We start from the raw sequence: 21,722 nt of genomic DNA, 5'->3' as shown, positions 1-21,722 counted from the left end.
TTTAATGATATTATTCTAAAAAATAAATAAAGTACCTGTGCAAATATCCACAAATTGAAGTGTTTCACATTTAAGACATTGGCGCCCTCCAGTGGCTAGTTCTGGGTATTACCTATACAGGTACACTGGAAGGAGCTGATTCAAGTCAAAGCAAAGTGCATTGAGGTCTATATTACCTAATGCTAATATACACCACAATGATAGACGTCCAGGGAGAGGACAAGGACAGACTCCTGGTGTCCATATTGGTTTCTGCATCTCACCCTGAGGAGGAGAACAGGCTAAAACCAGCCTCCCTCTGTTGGGCTCCATGAAACAGCACACACTAAACAGGACTGATGCCATACATGGCTCTACAACGTGATAGTGTGGATGATGGTGAAGTGTTTTCCCTGTGAGAAAACGGGGTCTAAAACAAAGAGCCGAAGAAAGCCAAATGCTCATTGTGACGATAGAAAAAGTTGGTAGTACATACGTATGTGGACAGCTGAGGTTGGCTTTACTGTTCAGGTTAGGGGTTGGGGAGTTTATGATGGGTTGGAAGGAAACAGGGGTGGGAAAGGAGGGTGTTTTGGATCACCATGAGCAAAGCCACAACTGAGAGATAGTATTAACAGTAAATCAGCATCCAAACAACATGATCTCTGTAGCCTACCTAAATATCACAGTACGTTATTCACTAAAAACAGGGAGGGAGAATAGAAAGCTTCCTCAGTTTTTTCTGTGTCATTTTTTTTAACATTAAGTATGTACTGTATGAAGGCGCTGGGGGGTTATTCACTTTAAAGGCAACTGGACTAACAAGAAGAGAATACCGTCCACACTGCCTTCATCTTGGCTTTTCCAAATTCCGGACACTCCCTCTGATCCCCACAGCCCATAGTCATCAGCGATAGACAAACCACTTTATATATTGTGCCACAACCAGAAGAGGATGGACACTAGGAAGTGTGTGTATCTCTGTCTGCGTGAAAGTGATGTTGTAATCTGAACAGTTTCGCTGCTTGGCTGATCCACTCTTGGTGTTTCCCCCAACAACACATTGAGATGACGACTGAGGCAAGATTACATGGCACAGAATAGAAGTGTATTGCACTGAAAATACACCAGACGCACACAGTATCTATTTCCAGCAGGACGACTGACTGCTCTCAAGGGCAGGGTGTGCACAACATTTGTGGCTCACCCTTGTATTAACCCCACCTTGAAAGATTTTACACTTCAGGGCTTCGAGTGCTGTTGTGTCTTCAGTGCAATGCTTTTGAAACAGGTAAAGGGATGAAACAAGGTGGGAGGTCAGAGAATTCAAATGCTTTTAAAACCCTGAACAAGGACTGTCAACTGTCATCAACCACTGCTGACAGCCAATCAGAGAATGTATGTCTATTTCATTCTTATAGAAAGCCAATATAAAGCAGATGGCTTATTGAATTAACTTTTGGTATAAGAGTTAACCTTATAATACTTCACCAAATCAGCTTATTAGTTTAATTTTAAATCTGAACTGAGTATGACTGCACCAGCTTTTTCAGAGTTTCATCTACACATTTTATTATCTGCTCATCTCATGCAGAGAAAGAGGCAACATTGCTACAAGCTCCCAGTCAGCCTCTGATTGGCTGTTTCAAAAGCCCGTCAAACCCTGCTTCTGCTGACCTTAATCCAATGCAGTCGTCACTGCTGTATGTACATGAATTAAAGCAGTGCATCCCTCTGTGGTTACTCATCTGATCACTGAGTGACCATCTCCAAGATTGTGCATGTTATTGTCCCCAGATGATGAGAAAACAACACATGATCAAAATGAAAGAGGTCTACGAAAAAGTGATGTATAAAAGAAATCACTTAAAAAAAACGACTGGCTTGTCGACGACGTGTGATACACGAGAGATGCTGTGTTCGTGTGGTGGTGAAAGTGAGAGTGGGTAAAAACAAAGATCAGAGCAATAAATAACAAAATAAAGAGTCATTATGGCTAGAGTAGCAATAAAAAATATTCAACTAGATTCTGTCTGATCCAGGTCCAGTGGGTGCAGTAGATCAGTGAAGAAGTTGCTGAGCTGGGTGGGGTGATTGGGTGGAGGGAGGGGTGGGGTTGCCTCAGTCTATGTGACTTTACAAGTGTGTGTGTGTGCGCGCACGTGTGTGTGTGTGTGTATGCGTGTGCAGGGGGGTATTCATGAAAGAGACAGAAGGAGAAGTCTTTTTTTCTCGGGTCCAGCCCCTCGGCCCTTCTCTGCTTTTTTTTTTTTCTTCGATTATTTCCACCCCCCACCTCTCTGTTTGCACACACATACGCTCACACCTAAACACTCACTCACGCAAAAACACACGCTCGTACGCAAACACACCCTCGTTTCAAAGTTCAAGGTCCTTCGAGATTTGGGTGGCAATGTCCCGAAAAGCTAGCGGCGCCCCCCATAGTCGCGTGTAGCGCACCCCATTAGAAGTCTCGGAGTTGCCCGTGGAAAGATGGCACACCTCGGCCTCGAAAGCCACACGGCCACCCGCCACGCCATGGGTGCAGGAGAGCAGAAAGGGGCCGGCATGGTGGACCTGGCAGCCACATCCGAGCGCTGCCTCCCGCAGAGCCAGTACCACCTCCGCAGGGTCCCGCCGCCCACTTCCTCTCAGATCCCAGCCACGTCCGATGGCCCGGGGCTCGGACGTTTTTTGATACCCAGGTAGATGGCAACTAGGGAGAGGCGGGAATAGCAGAAAATCATTCCAGTTCCACACAAACACAATTCACAATCAAAAACCAAAATGAGCAATCACGAATTTTATACAATGTCAATGTAAGTGAAACATGTTTACTGACCTTGTGAGCGCAAATCTCCTGATTCCCTCAGATTCATTTGTGACCCTGTAGGACAAACAAGCAGAGTAAGAGGTATTCCACTACAGTCCAATGAGCCTTATGAACAACCAACAACCCTCAGATGAAATGACAATCAGCAGTGGATACTATACAGTGAGACCAAGCAAGCATCAACAACAACAACAACAAGCACGTGATGTGCAGAGCAGTGTTTCCTCTACTTAGAGGAATGCACTCTTGTTTTTTTAATCTATTTAAAGCATGCAGATAAATATGCAGACATCTGACTTTTAATCACTTCTGAAATTGGTATTACACATCCCCATTTCCGTCTCCTACAACATAAATTGAAGTTCAAGGCGTTTCACCCCATGAACCACAAATACAAAATGAAACCATCCAACATCAGGTATAGATGTATATATGATGATTACAGGAGGAAAATGCTTGCTATAACCAGTCTCTACTGACAATGACACTCATCCCAAAACTGAAGTTGAAAACAAAAATCATCAAATGAATCTTTGACTGCAACCATGCTTGAAACCGAGCGTGTGATACGTCGACAGTGTGATGATGGTGATTAACAAGTCATGCAGACAAGCAATACTTTATAGACAGAGGTATGAAAAAGTCAGGCAGGCATTCATGGTCTGAAGCAAATTCCAACGTGACCAGGCTGACAGATGGGGCAGCACAGGCAGATAAGAAAGAAGCGAGAGACATGGGAACTTACTAACTGTTTTTGATCCTTGCGGAAGAGTACAACCCGAGACTGATTTGTTTGAGCCCTGGCGCTTGGATGGGTCAAGGTTGACCCTGATGCAATGACAGGGGGAAGCAGAACAAGATAAAGATAGAGAAATAGAGGAAATATAGGATGTGGGGAGGGAGTTGGGGATGGGGGATAACAGAGATTATAATTGAGTCACAGGAGAGCAAGTGATGGAAAAGAGCGCAGCGCAGGAGCTGATTGGCAAGGATAAAGCTGAGGTTTGATAAGATTAGACATGTGTGATTATGACGACTGGGAGGGAGAGGGGAGCACAGGATAATCCAGGGCCACAGAAGAGCTTGCCAAAAGGCCTGGGTGAATAAAATGTTCTGATAAGCACAGATCCATACTCAGGCTGTGACCAAGCTCAAAGGCAGAACGTAACCACAACAGTGCTAAATGATTAGTATCAAATATTTGATGTTCTAGGTTTGATTTACAGTGAATCTCACAGCAAGCCTAAAAATTAGAAGCTGAGAAAATAAGGAAACATCAGGCAAACATCAGGGCCTCAGTGCCACTACAGTACACAGGGGTAACAGACGGAAAGCACAAATCAAATGAAATGTTCTAAATCAGGTTCATGTGAAAAAAATACATGGCTACAGTAAAATAAATAAATAAAAAATTCCACCCATTTAAATTTATGACGTGTAGTTTAAGGAACAGTGGGATATCAATGTGAAAAAAATAATTATTCAATAGATAAGAAAATCAATAGCACTCTAGTGTCTGAAGCTACGGTCAACACAAAGAGGGTGTTAGCTTAGATTAGCCTAGCATAAAGCTTGCATATAAAGGCAGACAGCTAGCCCCGTGTGTGAAGAGTAGTATCAAACCCCAGTTAGCACCTGCATAAAAATGCAGGCTAACATTTTAATAATTGAGTGAATCCTGGTTTGCTGCCAGTCGTAGCCCAGTTTGCTGGTCACTAACTTGACCTGTGCCTCCCAGCGTGACATGTAACATGTAGAGTACTGATCTACCTGCGAGTGAGTTTCGAGGTCAGCTTGGTGAAGAGGTTGGACGTTGCCCTGGTGCGGGCATGGGGCAGAGGGCTGGCATCGTGGTGGGACAGGGTGGGTGACGTGGGTGGTGCGGAATAAACCGGGGGGCCACGGTCCCTCAGCTGTCCCCCATGGAAGGTGCTGCGGATTGTGGAGCCCCGGGTCAGACGGCATCGGTCTGTGGATGAAGAGGAGGAGGCGGCTCCGGCCCCAGCAATACTGACCGTAGAGGGAGATGCTGCAGGCATGCGGTGGCTAAGGGAACTGCAGACAGAGCAGAACGAGAAACATCCCAAAATTCATTTTAAGTTAGCCAGACACATTTATACACTTTGTTTGGATATACTATATACCCTATTGTGGTATGAGGTTAGGAGGAAGTGAACTACAGGCCTCAGGCTTCATATCACTGCTACTATTAAACCACCTGGATCTATCAAGTGCCGGCATCTGAGCTGCATTGTGGGTAGTATGGGTACCAGGTTTTAACAAGAAAGAAGAATCTGTGAAAATAAAATCATATCTGGGATTGTGCTACTTCACATTTGATTACACTAGGAGTGCAATGCTAAATTAGTGTCGCAAATGTATCTGCTTAAAGTCAAACAGACTGTTTTCAGCTGTTCCTAGGACACATTTGACATCCACCACTATATCAAATAGCCACACCTGGCCTTGGGACACATACTTATTTTGGTTTATGCTATATAAAGTTCTCCCCTATTAAAAAAACAGCAGTCTATAGTACACTGTGCAAGTGCTTCAAACTGTGCAAGCTTCTAATGCTCCTCAGTGAAAAAGATTAAAGAAACAGACAATCTGTACCAGATTTTCAATGTTGGTACAACCAAAACCAAGTCGGCAAGCTTCCAAGACACGAAATGTATTAGGAAGTTCTATTTCAAAATTTCACACGTCCTCCTAACAAGGGAACAAGTGAAGATGACAGCTGGTACCTCAAATTCAAATGAATATTATCATGCTAAATGACTGCAGCATCCATCTTGAACTGTACGCATCGTAGTTTATGTATGATTATAGCCCTTAAAAAATGTTTTCACTACGAGTCCCCATGATTTGAACTGATGCGTCATGCGTCAAATAGCTTTGTATTTGTGTGCTTACCTGAAGTATCATATTCTAGCTACACTAACAGATAGGATATTAAAACCACCAACACAAATGGTACCTGTTGTCTTTGCCATTCTGCAGAAGAGAGTGTCTGTCAGCGCCTGAGCGGTCCGTGCACACATAAGTATTCCGGCGTGTCATGGCACTTCCAGGGATGTTATTCTAAAAGGAGAGGAATAAAGTAGGTGGTACATATACACATGTAGTATATATATATTGTGTTTGTGTGTATTAGACTGGTACTGTAAGTAATGCACTTAAAGTTTTGAAAACCTGTTATTTATTGTTAACTATTAGTTACTGTACTCAACTATACAATTTTCTTAGTGCAGCACTCGTAAATTTGAGAGCAGGTTTGTTTCCTTGAGAATGTGAAGTGGTACTTGGCACGTCACAGGGTCAGTTTTAACCCAGTTGTTTTTTGAATGTAGGTTCTAACTGGCAAAATACAATTCAGAACTCTATGATTTTGTGGAGCTTATATGATGAGAGGAAGCCTAGATTAACGTAAAGCTGCTATGAGCCATCTGTGATGAGAAAGTTAAAATACTATTGACAATAACATGAGTCAGACTCTCTCACTGGGCCGAAAAAAAAAAACCCTATGACAAAAATCTCAAAAGTTGTTGAGATCTCAATGCATTTTGACACTGACTTCAGCTTATCAGTGTCTTCTGTTAGTCAGCAATATGTCCCGCATCATGTCAGATCCCAAAGTAAAAATAATACCTATGCAACATCACATTAGTTTTATCCCACACTGCGCAACATGTGTTTGAGGATGAGGCTTGTCGTAAAGCTTAGCTTTAGTCGAATTTATCTAGCACCTGAGAGTCTTAGCTCTACATGAGAAGGGGAGGAACTGTGTCACTTACTGTGGTGGCAGTCATGTCTTTGCGTCGGTCTGGGATCTCAGACTTGTTGGGGTTGTTGGCACTGCTGACCATTGGGCTGGATGGAGGGAGGCTGTGGCTCCCCATAACGCTACAACTGGCTTTACGTGAAGGCATCCGGCCCTCCCGCAGCTCCCGGTCGCCTGTGCTGGTCGGGCTCCGTTTGGGGTGCATGACGGGCATGGAAGGCCCGCCTTTGTTGTGGAGGACAGCAGAGCACAGACACACAGAGACTCACATAAGGAATATTCTGCAAATATAACGGCTCCTGCAAGATGGACCTGCCCCTCACAGCTAGTGAGATCCTGTCTTATAAATAAAATGACACTCCAGCTAAGGAAACCATCTATTTTTGTTTTTAAAATGTAAGGACATAATTGAATAAAAGTAGACATGAATGTTATCAGTTAAATCAGTGAAGTGTCTCTGATAGAGTCTGCATATCACTTTAGAAGTTTAGAGCAGAGACTCACAGAAGTCACTATGTCGTCTCTGCCTGTGGTAAGTGGAGGCACTGCGCTGGGTCTTGCTATGTGAAGAGGAGGTGGAAGAGGAAGAGGAGCCAGTGGCTGAGGAGTGCTTGTTGGTCCCGTTGGCAATGGGGCTGGGTCGTACCCTCGCCAGGGACAGGCTACTAGCGGTGCGCGCATCACTGCCCTCCTATAAAATCAAAATCATATCGGACAAAAAAGGGTTAGAAGACGTAGTGATATTTTTTTAGATTCTTTTTCATTTTACTGACACAGACAAAGGAGCAAGAGATTTATTCCATGACTGTGAGGTTAAGTGTTACCTATGGAGGAATACATATTAGGTAGCTCTACAGAACTCACTTCGCCTTTGCGGCCCAGCAGTAAGTAGGTGGCGGTGACCTCATTGTATTTCTGATTAAGGAGAGAGTCCTTGATTTCCTCTGGAGTGAAGCCCATACCGACCATCACCTCTGAGGAACACAAACAATCAAAAAAAGGGATATCACGAAAGATGCTGCAGCTTGATTGGTTTTGGTGAAGCGACCCTGGTGGCAAGTGCAGCACGCAGGCTGACTCACCTATGCGAGCTGGATCACTATAGTCCTCAACAGGTTCTATGTGGGGCTTCAGATCATCCCCCTCATACCCTGAATTTATCCATTTGTCCTTCATGACTTGCTGTAGAAATAAAGAAAAGCCTCAGCTGTTTTTTTAAATTTCACGAGGTTATGTGTGTGTAATTCGTGCTGCGTCTACGACGCTCCTCACCTCTAGGGTGCAGCGTTTGGCCGGATTGAGCACCAGGAATCGGCGAAGGATCCCCTCACAGTCTGTGGACATGTAGAAGGGCACACGGTACTTTCCCCTCAGCACACGCTCTCTCAGCTCCTGTTGGCCACATCAATAGCACGTTACAGAGCGCACACTTCAAACTTAACAAATCAGGAGTCAGCTGCAAAACGTTTAAAGTCACTCTGAAGAAGCCCCAGTAAAGTAGCTGCAACATAGTTTTTATGTTATATGCTTTAAGTGTTAAAATTAGAAGGAACTTGCATCAGGAAACAGTACAGACCCATCTACAAATACATTCTGATTTTCCACACCCTGTCTTTCTTTCTTCACATCACATTTGTCACAGTACATGGAAGTATTTCACACTAGTCTGATGTTCTCTAATAAAACCAGTCAGTCTGATGCAACAGTGTCTGTTGCATAAAATCCTCAGGTCCATCGCTGCAGGCACTATGCTGGGGTGCACTCAGAAATGAGAGGGGTTAAATACACATTTGCCTCCACCCTCTGGTAGAGCTCTGGGGGGCCATTCATTGCCATCTGCTGGATTTTGGATAAAAATAGTATTTTTAGTAGTTTTTTTTTTCCTAACAGCACGTCCCATTCTGTGTTGCAATAACATTTTCAGCATACAAGAAGATCATTCTGTAACACTATTCATCAGTGTGGTGATAAGGTAATAGAGAATAAAAGGTCAATATTAGGTACTACAGTATGTACATATGTTATGAAAGCTTACCCTACACACATTTGTGTGTACTTTTTGATTAAAACTATTTTTTTCTAGTGATCAGATTTCAACTTTGATCTTTTTTAACCTTTCTGGGCAACCTTTCTGAGAGGTTTAGGATGCACAGTCTTCTTTGTTTGCTAGAGTTTGGCACAGTTAAACAAATGTGACAACTAATAAAACTTCATTAATTTACTGAGAGAAATTCTACAATTTTACATATTAGTATGTGGCAAAGGTATGTGAATCTCTGGGATTATTGATTCACTTGAGTACCGTTATCTGTGCCTGTACAAACTGGTTTGTACAAACAAATTCTCCAGGAAAGTATCCAGATATCAAATGTGAACTAAATTGAACTGAAGCTTAACAAACTCTACGTTCCAATGGAATGGAAATTAAATATGTGACTGACCAAATACTATCACTAGATTAAACATCTAGTAAGGATAGAATTTTATCCTAAAACATATTAAGTTTTTAGGAATTAAACCTCAGTATTTTACTTGACTTAACCAGACTAGGTTTTATTTAAACCCACTATGTAAACCCATTACTGTTACCATAGCGCCCAGAGGGAGCTTCCTGTCCCTGACAGTCCCTGCCATCCACTTGCCTTCAGGTTCTGCCCATCAAAGGGCAGCGAGCCGCTGACCAGCGTATAGAGGATGACTCCCAGACTCCAGACGTCCACCTCGGGCCCATCATACTTCTTGCCCTGGAAAAGCTCTGGGGCAGCGTAGGGCGGCGAGCCACAGAAAGTGTCCAGCTTGTTGCCCAGTGTGAACTCGTTGCTGAAACCGAAGTCAGCGATCTTGATGTTGGCGTCGGCATCCAGCAGAAGGTTCTCCGCCTGAGTCATACACACATCAATGCAGAGGAGGAAGAGAATGGGATGGACAGAGGGGTGGGGGGGAGGAAGGAAAAAAAAGGGGAGGTGGGAAAAGCAGAAAAAGAATGCAGTTGAATGGGGGAGGAGAAGGAATGAGAAAGTGGGAGGGTGCAAGAATGAAAGAGACAGATGGGGAGGGGGGATGGCGCTTGTGTGTCGTCCAACAACACAGATACTGGACGTGACTCAGACTGTATATATGTCACAGTCACCAGCTTTGCCATAAAACAGCATCTCCACTCATCAGTGCTTTACTGATGATGATTTACGATTAAGATGCTAAAGGGGCCTTTTCAAAGACACAGATTAGAACTAGTCCCAAATTGTAACTTGGAGTTCACTGTAATCTGTCAGTGAAGGAAATGTCCCAGTCTTGGACTAGCCTTAATTCCTCATCTCTGAAAGCAGGTCATAACATCTTATGAGCGTTCTCACCTTCAGATCTCTGTGGACTATATTCTTCGTGTGGCAGTAGTGGACAGCAGAAACAATCTGTGAACACAAGGTGACAGATCAAGCTGAAGCACCCCCAGTTAATCTGGAGAATCTGGGCACAGTCGCCATCAGAGGGTGGTGTATTCGTACCTGTCGAAATTTGGCTCTGGCTTCGACCTCCTTCATTCTCCCATGAGACACGAGGTAGTCAAACACTTCACCTGCGAGTGAGGGGGTTAACAAATACTTATAAAATCAGGAGTCAGCTGCAAAACATTTAAAGTCACTCTGAAGATGCTACAGTAAAATTGCTGCAACATAAGGAGTTCATTAAAAACCATAGTACTTTACATTTTTGGATTGATAGAGTTGGTGTATTCTTATATACATTATATATAAACACAGACAGTCTGTTTTTGGTCTTCTCATGCATCCAGGCAGCACTACAACTCCCTCATACATCTTTCTAGTCTATATATCCAAGACTTAAAGTAATATGGGCCTGAAAGAAAGCCTCATTTGAAACTGTGTCTGTGACATTCTCCAAGGTCACAGCGAGAAGATGATATGGTCTGAGCCAGAACACAGACGAAAGGGATTAGTGACAAGAAATTGACACAAATAGAAACATAAAAGAGACTAATGGAAGCACAAAGAAAAAGGAGACATTAGATGCAACATGGTGGCACTAAAAGTCATTTTAAACAGCAGCACCTTTACTGAACAGAGGCTGCTCTGTTATTTATGTGTGGTTCCATAGTCTATTAAGTTTGAATGTAGCACTATACAACACCTATTAGGGAAGAGCCCACAGTCATATTTCATTTAGAGATCTCTCACATTAGATTAACAGGAAAAAACATCGACTGTACACTGCAGTTCTCTGTTTATGGATTCAATATATTTTAGAATCTGGATTGATGTGTGATGAAGAGTAAAGGGTTTTAACCTGTTCAATTTTACTATAACCACACACTTAAAGAATGAGTAAGGTCAGGAATATATATATATATATCACGATAATGTAATCATTTGTCTCAAAAGCACTAGAGCAAATTGGTTGCCACTAGAACGGACAGCCTCAGTGTCATTCAATACAACAGCTGGACTGGCTGTTTGCAAAGGCTAAAACCCTCCTATAGACACCTGCAAACCTTATAAATCAACATGTTATGTGTTGTGTGTTCTGTGAGAAAAACTATAAATATAATCAAATATTGCTGGTTTTATTCGGCTGGATTTCTTGAGTGCACTGATGGTGGCAGTCTAGCAAAATAAAATGTAATAACAAGACTGTGAAGGTGGAAATTTTTGGACAGAGCCCATTGATATGGTATAATATGCATGTATTATATTGTTTTCTGTCCATATGTATATATATGCGTGTATATTCACTGCCCATCCAAAAAAAAAGTTACCAGCTAGATTTAAGGTAAGAGCCTCCTATTGGAGGCTGCATGGATAATTATTCAGCTGGCAACAAGTTATTTAACTCTAACTGATGCAGTGAGTAGCTTCTCATTTCTCAAACAACCGTGTCAGAAGACACATCCTGTGGTCGTAGAAAAGATGTTAATCTGTTTCATAAGGGTAAAATTATTGGCTGCATCAAGCAAAGAAAACATCTACGGAGATTGATGAAACTACTAAAACTGGGTTAAGAACTGTCCAGTGGAAGAAGGTCGTGTGGTCTGATGAGTCCAGATTTACCCTGTTCCGGAGTGATGAGTGCATCAGGGTAAGAAGAGAGGCGGGTGAAGTGATGTCATGTCTAGTGCCTATCGTACAAGTCCCCTATGGGGGCAGTGCTATAATCTGGGGTTGCTGCAGTTGGTCAGCTGACTACCTGAATATACTGAATGACCAGGTTATTTCATCAATGGATTTTTTCTTCCGTGTGGAGCAGGGATGACACATCATTTTCACACATGGATTGGCCACCACAGAGTCCAGACCTTAACCCTATTGAGAATCTTTGGGATGTGCAGGAGAATATCCTGTTGGAACTGAAGTGGTTTTCTATCATCTGCACTAAAATAAAAATGTTTCTTGTAACATGACGGCTGATGCACTCACCTCCACTGGCGTACTCCATAACTAGGTAAAGGGTCTTATCCGTCTCAATCACCTCGAACAGCTGCACTGTAACCCAAAGCAGATTAAATATAGTTAGATCAAATATACACTCCCCTCCAGTGCCTCAGTGCTAATTTTTGTTGTTATGTGAAAACATTTGGGTTTGACATCAAAGATGAATATGAGACATAAGATCAACATTTTAGCTTTTATTTCTATGTGTTTACATCTGGATCAGATTTAGAAGGTAGCATCTTTTGTTTGAACCCACCTATTTTTCATGTGAGCAAAAGTATTGGAACATATGACTGACAGTTGTGTTTTGTTCTACTACACTGATTATTAAACCAGCAGACAGCGCTGAATGTCTACGCTCACTTTCAGATTTGGGTTTTGCTTTTTCAGACTGCATTTATAGTTAAGAGGTGTCACCAACAAGAAAACCAGAGAGCTGTCTATGGGTGAAATACATCTTCTGTCTTTATACTAGGGAACCTGCCAGTAAGGCTGTCTTGATCCATAAGACTCATGACCTCATGGCCTGAGACATAGCTTGCTACAGTTTGGTCAACGAATGCTGTAAAGCTCATTCAAAGCATTTTATTTCCATCTGGCCACACATGGAAGCAAATACTCACACGCATGAATGCACACTCAACAGACACACAAACATAAAGAAAAAGTAGATGAACAACTGAATGACTTACCTATGTTAGGGTGATTTAAGCCTTTCATTATTCGTACCTCTCGAAAGAGCTAGGAAGAAGAAACAGAATTGTTCAATTTTATTTTGGTCACCAACCTTGGATGTTACATCCCCATGAATGTTTTTCTAATTGCTGAATTTAGCAGTTGAAGCCACGATAAAATAATTTCAACTACAGTGCAGAATGAGACATCCATGCAGCTCTTCACTGGGGCATCATGAGTTCGACATGTTACCTTAATAACAATGCAAACTGAAACTGTGAGTACTATTTTAATCCACCACTTAATCAACGTAGAGTTTTTGTTTTCATAGTGTGCTAACGTACAATCCGTTCTTTTTGTCCCTAAGACGCTGGAGGTGGACCAGTACAGACACATTTATGCTCATGTCTAAAAATAACAGCATCACTTTCTGTGTCTGATATTCACCCAAATGAGAATTTGTGAGGGTGACAACAACCAACAAACCTCCTCATCATTAAAAACAACAACAAATAGCCCACACACAAATGGGATGGATCTGCAGCCAAAAACAGACCAACTTCTAGTCTGGCTGAGCTTCTCACTGCATGTGATATGTCTACTCTAGGGGATATATTTGTACACTTTGTCAGAGCAGAGCCGGGGATTAAATTTGAGCCAGCTCCCCTGGTTGCATGTATAGAACGGTACAGTCCTTTAGTAAAAGGCCATCGCTGAAAACCAATGCATCTCCTTGTCAACTTCAAGTAATGAAAAATAAATAAAAAAATAGTGCAATAAGCTTTTCTATCCTCTTTTCTCAATCCTCCCCCTCTCCCATTTTCCCTGTGTCTCCCTCCATTCCCTCCTCCTTCATTCAATTCCTCTCTAGCAGTCTGCTCCTCTAGCCGAGCCCCAACGTCACTGTTGCCATAGCAACCCAGGTATTAAGACCAGGCTCTTTCCAAGCTTCTCCAGCTGTGCTAGAGGGAATCTTGGGATACGTAGTGCTGAAGCGTCTCATCATCTCGGCTTCCCATTCATTTCCTGCTCATCAGGGCAGAGCTAAGTGGTCAAACCCATCAAAACAATAAACCACCCCCCCCCTCCAGCAAAATGCATAAATATACCTATGATAAAGCTGACAGGGAGGTCCAAACATGCACTGTTGCAATATCAGGGTTCCTGATATTTCAATGAAAAGTAAGGTGACAAAAAGGTGCTGTTAAAGCCCTATTATTGTATGACAGACAGCCCAGATACACACACACAGGATGGGAGGGGATGGTAGAAGGCTACTGCTGGTCATTTAACAAGGTGTTAAAGAGAAATTAGTCATTAATGGACATTTTAAAATCAACTTTTAGCCATCTGCTCTGATTTGACTACTCTTCCTTTCCTATCTTCCTTCCTTCTGTCTTTCCTTTCCCTTTTTTAAACACACCTGTACAACACATTTCACTCTTCCCTTCTCTGTTCTACATACATCACTGTCCAGATTATGCTAATATGAGCTCTTTCATGTCTTCAGTACTGAGGATTTTCTGTAGCCCATGGGTCTGTAAAGAGGCCTGCTATCATCACAAGCCAATTGTAGAATATTCTTTCCAAACAGTGGCCAATCCTTTGGTGCTCTCCTGAATCCTATCCTAAATGGTGCACCATTGTCTTCCACGGCTGCCAGTCCAGTCAGAGAAAAGCATCCAGCAGTAATGTTGTAGTCAGGTAAGAGCCAGGTTAAGAGAATCCATTTCTGTTAGGATATAAGCACCAACAGTACGATGAGTCCAAGTATCGGGATTACAGGAAGCCAGCGATCAAAAGGGCAACGAGTGGCTTTTGGGGGGGGGGACCAATGAGAATTTGCATTTATGCACTAAAACCTTGATAATACTGCAACAACTCAATATTCTTTCACACGGCCCAGAAACCCCAGCAATGCTCCTGCTACTAATACTAGATTCTACTGCATGTGATTAGAAACTACTAGCAGAACATACAGATATAAAGCATAATTATTTCATTCCTGATTTGATCTTTCTGGTCTGTTCACTTCTTGCCCACAGGCAGAGGAGCTTAGGCAGGCCAAAAGAGGCAGAAACAGAGAATCACAGAGAGGGAGGGGCAGGCTTACAGCTAAATGAGGGAGACGATTTGGCCCATATGTGGAGATAAGCAGCATTATGGGCAAATATGGGTTAATTGAATGGCAGTCTGCATTCTTTGTCTCTCTAATCTTTTATTCACATTTCACCACAGTGTGGCTGTTTACCTGACTGTGAGCCATCCGGAATAACAGGAAAGAAAAGCGTTTGACTGACATGGCTGGCATAGAAGACGGAGTTATCCGAGTTTGTGATCAACACAAATCAAATGCTCTTCATCACAGCCATGTTGTGTCTGGACCTGTCCACGTCTCTTATTCCACACTCTAAAACTCCTGAATCTGCTAGATCTAAGTCAATTGTGCGGTTAGGCTTGTGTCCTGCCGGTCTGTGACCTTTATGTACCACAAACCTCAAGTTTCCATGGCCCCAATTCAACAGTCAACATGTTGAAAAGGGGAGTAAAAAACCAGCCAATCAAAAGCAGAACAATGAAACAGCTAACACACCAATCATCCCCACAAAATAGCTACACAAGCATTAAGGTTTTTAATGTTATCTACAGAAACGTGTGTATAGGTAAGACAAATTAAGAGTGTAAAGAATGCACTGGCAGAATGTAGCTACCTCACTGTGCTCTGCAAGAGAACAATGTCTTGTGGTCCCCTCACCTCACCTCACCTCACCTCACCTCAAAAGATCCCAGGCAAAACTTTTCAGCTCTGCGGTTCCACGATGGTGAAATGACCTACCCACCTCTGCGTGCTCAGCTGCCTCACTCTTAACTTTCAAAAACTTTTTTTTCAAATTTTTCTCTGCACTGCAAAAAAGAAATCTTGCACTTATATCCAGTGAAACTGAAACAGCTCTTTCTAGAGCACTTTACTTGAAATTTTTTTTTTGAAATCTTCTTTGATAGATATTTTCATGCTTTGTGCCTCATTTGTAAGTTGTTTTGGATAAAAGGGTCTGCTAAATAACTGTATAATGTCAATGTAAATGGGAAAAAAAATAAAAGAAAGACGGGTTGACTGATCGCTGTTTCAGAGATGAGTCACCCCACTCTCAGGCCAGCGATTAGCCCAGAGAGAGACAAGAGATGATCTCTGGAGCAGAGGTCTCCTCTCGCTCCCATCCAGTCCCTAGCACCTGCCAAACAGCATCATGTCCCACAAGCCCTCTCGCTCTATGAGCTGCTCTCTCATTCCTGCCCCCTTCTGAGGGGGAGAACAGCTGAGGATCAACCTGAACCTCTCTTCAAGTCGCCAGCAGCATCAGCGTTTTTGCTGAACTACATCAATGCGACCAAATCATCCGCATTCTTGACAATTTGCTGCTGTTTATGAGGGCAGACAGCATCGGATGGTACCAGTACTGTAGTTTCGTTTAGAACTTGAAGCTTTCACACACTTGTTCCTCAACAAACACTCCAGCAGTATAAAGAGAAACACTCACCTTCTGTAGGCTGGTTGGGTTCAACTGAGTTTTGTCAATGATTTTTATTGCAACCTGGAAGACACATGAAGTTGTTGATGAGAAAAAGCAAATTTGCCTTAAAATCCCCTCCTTAAACGCTCAGAAGCCTTTCCTGCCGATGTCACTGATCCATATCCAACACCCAACAGTGTAAACAAACAGAATTCCAGGGGGAGTATCAGATTGTTTACCTATGCAGGTGGATGTGGACTGAGGCCGCAGCAGAGTCAGTCTGAGTGGTTTTAATCCCCACTGACTGGCGTTGGCACGACTAACGCAGGCTATAATGATAGTTTGCTGCCAATTTCACAACAACAACGCTGGTTTCAAAGTGTTACAGGCATCATAAGGAGACGGCATAAAAAGCTGCAACTAATTAACACCACTACTGTATCTAGTCTATTTTAGAGTCGCAGCTCAACGGCTTTTAAGTTGAAAGTAATGTCTTTATGACTACTCCTTCACAGATCAGATATAAGTCATTTACAAATAACATATTTTGGGTTGTCGGGTGTTAAAAGCAATCTTCCCCCCCTACGGTTCATCTTTTCTATCTGGTGATAACACAGCTATAGTTCAACCCTCTTCTAAGAAGCACAATAAGTAAGTGGTCATGTGATCCAGAGCTATTTTTTACAACCTGGCAGTATGAAAATTGCTCTTAATGGCTTAGAATTGATCTATAAAGCTGTATTAAATTACATATTAAACATTAAGAAGGCAATTAGTTACAACATATTAACTTTATTTAAAGTGCACCTTATTAGATGTGGTGTAACCATGTAATATTCAGTGTTTAAACCTTGTGCTAGATAAAGTAGCTGAACAGTGAACTGTTTTTCTTAAAATGACCCTGCTTCCCTAAAGATGTCACTGTCTAAACAGAACACAAGTCAGTCCTCTAACATTATGTTACTTGACTGTGTACAGACATTTCCATTAGAGGATAAAACTGATTTGTCTTGTCATTCATCCATCATCGACCACCTCCATATTCCTTTCTTCCACTTTTGACCTCCCGTGCCCCAAGTCTCACCTCCCTGCCCGTCAAGATGTGGCGGGCCAGCTTGACCTTGGCAAAGTTTCCCTTGCCAATGGTCTTGAGCAGACGGTAGTTGCCGATGTGCGGCTGCTCATCAGAGCAGGAGGCGATGGAGTTCCTGCACCGGGCGCCCAGTGAGCGGCTGGACTGGCTGGTTGCCTTGTCTGAGCGGCTGGCCCCCAGCGACACATGCTGGAAGAAAAAGAAGGGCAGGGGGTTAATGAGAGGAAGCAGAAAGTAGCGTTTTAAGGCACAGATCCCTGAAATCCCCATCACACTGTGTATCTGTAGTAACTGTGGAAGCCACTGAACAGTCGTTGGCTTCACAGATGAGATGTGTGTCTACCTGTGACAGGAAGTACACACACAGGTAAACACGGTTACAATAAGCAGCCCAGAATTAAGTGCAAGTCCAAATGATAAAAAATGATTCTACCAGATGTTTGTTTCATAAACACCAAAGGAGCGATGATGAGCTCAGTGAGCACAAGCCTCTCATTTCTGGGTTAACAGCTGTTGTCCAGCACATGAACGCTTGAACATGTTTTCGTTCTGGTTTCAGCTTTATCCTCTTTAGAGATCTACCACTTGACTGCTAGAAGATGTCTTCACGCTGCACGACTGAGAGTATAAGTTAATACTTTTTCGTTCTAACTTGAAGCTTCTTTAAAGCCTCGTTAACAGTCAGCTGTACTGCTGCTGTTCCATGTCACCGCCTCATGCTGCTCGATTCTGGACCGTAGCGCTTCGAAGCATTGTTGTGCAGCGATGACGGAGTCCAAACCTTGAGTCACAGATAATTTTTCCGACAGGAAGCAGAGCAGAAGAGAAAGGGGGGATAACAATGTGCATTTACACAACAAAGCTCGGTGTATTACAGTATGAAATGGCTCGTTGTCATGTGACAAAGCAGAGAAAGATACAGAGGAGAGAAAGATAGAGAATAGATGACGGGGGAAGAAAGTGAAAGATAATATCCAAAGATCGAGGAGGTGAAGGAGGTACACAATCAGAAAAAGCATAAACAGTGGAGAGAGGGATATAGGAAGGAGTAAAGAGGGAGCAGATGCTGGCACAGTGGTCCCTGGCTGGTCCCAGACCCTGAGGCATCACACTTCCATCCCCCCAGCATGTCACCTTGTTCTTAATTACACACATACACGTGTGTGTGTGTGTGTGTGTGTGTACAAACACAACCACGCAGCCTTAAGCTCCACCTTCAGACGGGAGTGTCTTTCCCATGCTTCCACTCCCGTTCCCATGCCCCACCTAGAGCCAATTTGGACCGTCTCGCTACAGTCCTCCTTACACACCTACGAGTCCAAGCCAAGAGCCCTGAAGGTTTTCACAGCCAGCGTGCAGCACAGTACATTAATCCACCGACTGTTCAGCACACGTCTCACCTGTGCCAACATGGCAGCCCAACATTTCATCCGGTCAATTCACTCATCTGCCATCATCGCTTAATTTGCACAGTGGTGACAGCCGATTGAGATCCATTCTGAGAGAAAGGAACCGATGTGCATTCATGATCGACTGTGCACCTTTTAAATCCAAACACACACATGCACACACACACACACACACACACACAAACACAAGCATCCCTCTGTGCTGAGGGCTCTGCTAACAGATGGGGGTGAATCTTGCCATATGTGTAAAGGCAGAAAGATAACATAATGCAACATCAATGATCAGTCATGCCACTCTTTAGATATACATGAATGTACAGATACAGAGAGAGACAGACAGATGCAAGTGTAAACCCTGTTTTTCTGCCTGTGTCACATGAGTACACCCCCCTAGTCTCTGTCTTTTCTGCAGGACCCTACTGTTTCCCACTGTACTCAATGTGCGGCGCTGGCCTGACACCCACTGGCTCTGGGGTTGGGCGCTTTGAAGGCTGCGCAGCAGCGGACTGCACATCATTTTACGCAGTAATCCCCTCGTTTCGCAGGAACAACCCAGATATTCTCTACACATTTATTTTGGCCTTCTGTGCTCTCGTCCCACCCATCCAATTTCTGGGGAATACGCGCGCGCACGCACACATACACAAACCCACAACCGCGCGCACGCACGCACGCACGCAGAGGCAGCAGCAACAGCAGCAAGGACTATAATGTGACATCACTATCTCTCCACAGCCTTATAATAAGAGGTGACGGCTGGTTTTCAGGCTTCCTGCGCATATCCGCTGAGTGGCAGCGTATGCGGATGGACTTATTCCGGGCTGCTTGCCTGCCATCAGCTCTTTCCCTGCGCAGACACTCAAGGTTAGCCCATTTTATAAGAGCCCGTTCTGCTTAAACATCCATCCAATATCACCCCCAAAGTCCTTTCGCCTAATGAGGAACGATAGCACCATCTACGCCCCCCCCCCCCCCCCCCCCCCATCATCCCCCGTCTGCACTGTGAATAAAGCCAAAGGCCACATATATGAGATCTGTGCTCAAGGATGCACGATCTGTCTCTTGCATGTCCACAAATACATCTATAGGCTGCAGTTCCACTTACATGGTCTCCAGTACTCCTGTCGTTTCCAGACGGTAATGCAGACCGAGAAGACATGTTTTCTTTCTCCTTTTTCCCTGAGTGAAGACCACGGTGTGTTTGCGCCGATGATATTTACAAGCTCCAAAGACAGAATAACATCCGCAGATGCGACCACAGTCCCAAATCAATCTACCTCTTGTCCAACCGGCCGAGCCGCGGTCGAGAGGAGACCTCTGTCTATCATGGCAGCAATGGACATCTGGAGGGGGGTGTCCTCAAACAAGCTGCATTACCACCGTGCACTTTGCAAAAATGAATTAGAATAAAGAAGAAATAATTGCGATCAACGATGCAGCGAATGCAATGAAATGCAAATCCCGAGCATCGAATAAGTGCTAAAATGCGGTGATGTTTGGCCGGAGCCCAGCGTCTCTGTGGCGACTCTCCACCCCCTGCCTCATTTCGCCATACAAAACAAACACGGCTCCTTGTGGATGTGTGTCATCTCCGCTTTGTCATAATAGCCCGGTGACCGATGTAATCGTTCACTTTAACCCCGCGACGCCAATGCAACAAGCTCCCCTTTGCAGCAACTCGCAGGAAAACAGAGCTTACGGTGCAGCGGGAGGAAAAGGCCGAAATGCTCAGAAATCGGTATTCCCGGTCGGTGAGATGCGCACCGCCATCAAGTCAGGAAGAAGACACAGACACAGGGCTTCCGGTCGGTGGTGTAAAGTAAAGCGGATTTCATCTAACTTAATACTGCATGACAAAAAATACTTTACTTTATGAAAAACGAATCCCCAGTTTGTTACTGGTTTATTTAACCCTTTCTTTTTATCATATATATATATTTTTTTGCGCTTTATAAAATGTTTCTTCTTTTGTTCTGTACTCATATCCAAACATAAGGACTGCTATCTAAAACTGTGTTAATAACTAAAAATGCTCATATGAAATCATCAAAAGAATTAGATTTGAGAGCGCTCTTTATTCGATACATGCTGGAACAGGCACGAGAAGTCTCTTATTTTGAAAACCGAATGTTCTAACTTCCTGTCTGATCCGTCTAACCCTGTTCGACTTGACGCACTTGAGATGCGCCACATCAGAGATGCTGACAGGTCCAACACAACACAACCCGCTGCTGCTCTCACCAGCGTAGATTTGAGCGTAAATTAGCATAAACTCTCCAAAGATGGCCGAAGTACAGCTTTAGCAAGCAGACCTCTCATTCACTGGGGTATTTCCTTTAGCTTTCTTTAATGATCTTGCACATAGGGAGGAGCAGTGTGGGTACATGCATCTCTTAAATAAAGCAAATAACAATAAAGGGTACAGCCATGAACCTGTAGTGCAACAAAATCTTATAAAAACTTGGTCATGTGAACAAAAAGTATGTTTGGAAATTGTGATTAGGTTTTTAATAAGTTATTAGAAGTGATATTTACATGGAGGCCTTGTGTGCACTTTGCCCATGAATCTGTGAATGTGAATAGTTCATCTATAGGATTTGCTTAAAGGGAAGAGAGTGGCATAGATCACATGAGGGCAGGAAGCTGTAGTGAGTTATGGCTGACTGGTGATGGTACATCACAGTCTCTCTGCTATGTACAGAAATGTGTACATGCAGTCTGGGTTTAGGACGTGCAGGTTTGTGCTGACACGTGTCGTCGACAGCACGTCTGTTCAACAGGTCTTATGGTGCTTCCAGGGCATGTCTGGGCATCTCCACACGAGTCTGCAGCACTGGGATTAAAGACAGTCAGTGATCCAGTTCTGTTTGTGTCTTTGCCACTGGATTCAACCCATTAGTATAAAATCCAGCTCTTTTTATGTTCTCATCACAGGCTGTGCTCTGTGGCATTTATCATCTTCATCATGAGAAGAAGAGCTGTCTCTGACCACA

The 21,722-nt window shown here is 43.5% G+C and overlaps 1 protein-coding gene across 2 annotated transcripts; it reads right to left on the bottom strand.

The window, feature by feature from the left end:
* Positions 1–746: 746 nt before the first annotated feature.
* On the bottom strand, positions 747–20,462 carry mark4a (MAP/microtubule affinity-regulating kinase 4a). Of its 2 annotated transcripts, XM_026373369.1 has the most exons (18): positions 19,835–20,462; positions 17,312–17,509; positions 16,255–16,308; positions 12,733–12,781; positions 12,026–12,091; positions 10,100–10,170; positions 9,950–10,006; positions 9,239–9,475; positions 7,869–7,988; positions 7,679–7,778; positions 7,461–7,570; positions 7,101–7,287; positions 6,610–6,821; positions 5,793–5,896; positions 4,583–4,867; positions 3,558–3,640; positions 2,822–2,866; positions 2,547–2,695 (listed from the first exon to the last, which is right to left on the bottom strand). In XM_026373369.1, the coding sequence occupies exons 1-18, from the start codon at positions 19,886–19,888 to the stop codon at positions 2,631–2,633; spliced, it is 2,097 nt and encodes a 698-aa protein (XP_026229154.1). In that variant the 5' UTR covers positions 19,889–20,462; the 3' UTR covers positions 2,547–2,630. The 2 variants fall into 2 exon arrangements, with proteins under 2 accessions (XP_026229152.1, XP_026229154.1); XM_026373367.1 differs by lacking the exon at positions 3,558–3,640 and having other exon boundaries at positions 747–2,695.
* Positions 20,463–21,722: the final 1,260 nt, after the last annotated feature.

The sequence above is a fragment of the Anabas testudineus genome, chromosome 14, assembly GCF_900324465.2.
Source record: "Anabas testudineus chromosome 14, fAnaTes1.2, whole genome shotgun sequence".
Taxonomy (NCBI): Eukaryota; Metazoa; Chordata; class Actinopteri; order Anabantiformes; family Anabantidae; genus Anabas; species Anabas testudineus.
This window is presented reverse-complemented; position numbering and strand designations above follow the sequence as displayed.

Excerpts from the sequence above, each read along its gene's own strand:
- mark4a (XM_026373367.1), bottom strand. The coding sequence starts at position 19,888 with ATGTCTTCTCGGTCTGCATTACCGTCTGGAAACGACAGGAGTACTGGA. Across the intron at positions 12,782-16,254 it reads ACCCAACCAGCCTACAGAAG|CTCTTTCGAGAGGTACGAAT; the intron begins GTGAGTGTTTCT and ends TCTTCTTCCTAG. Across the intron at positions 7,571-7,678 it reads TAGTGATCCAGCTCGCATAG|AGGTGATGGTCGGTATGGGC; the intron begins GTGAGTCAGCCT and ends TGTGTTCCTCAG.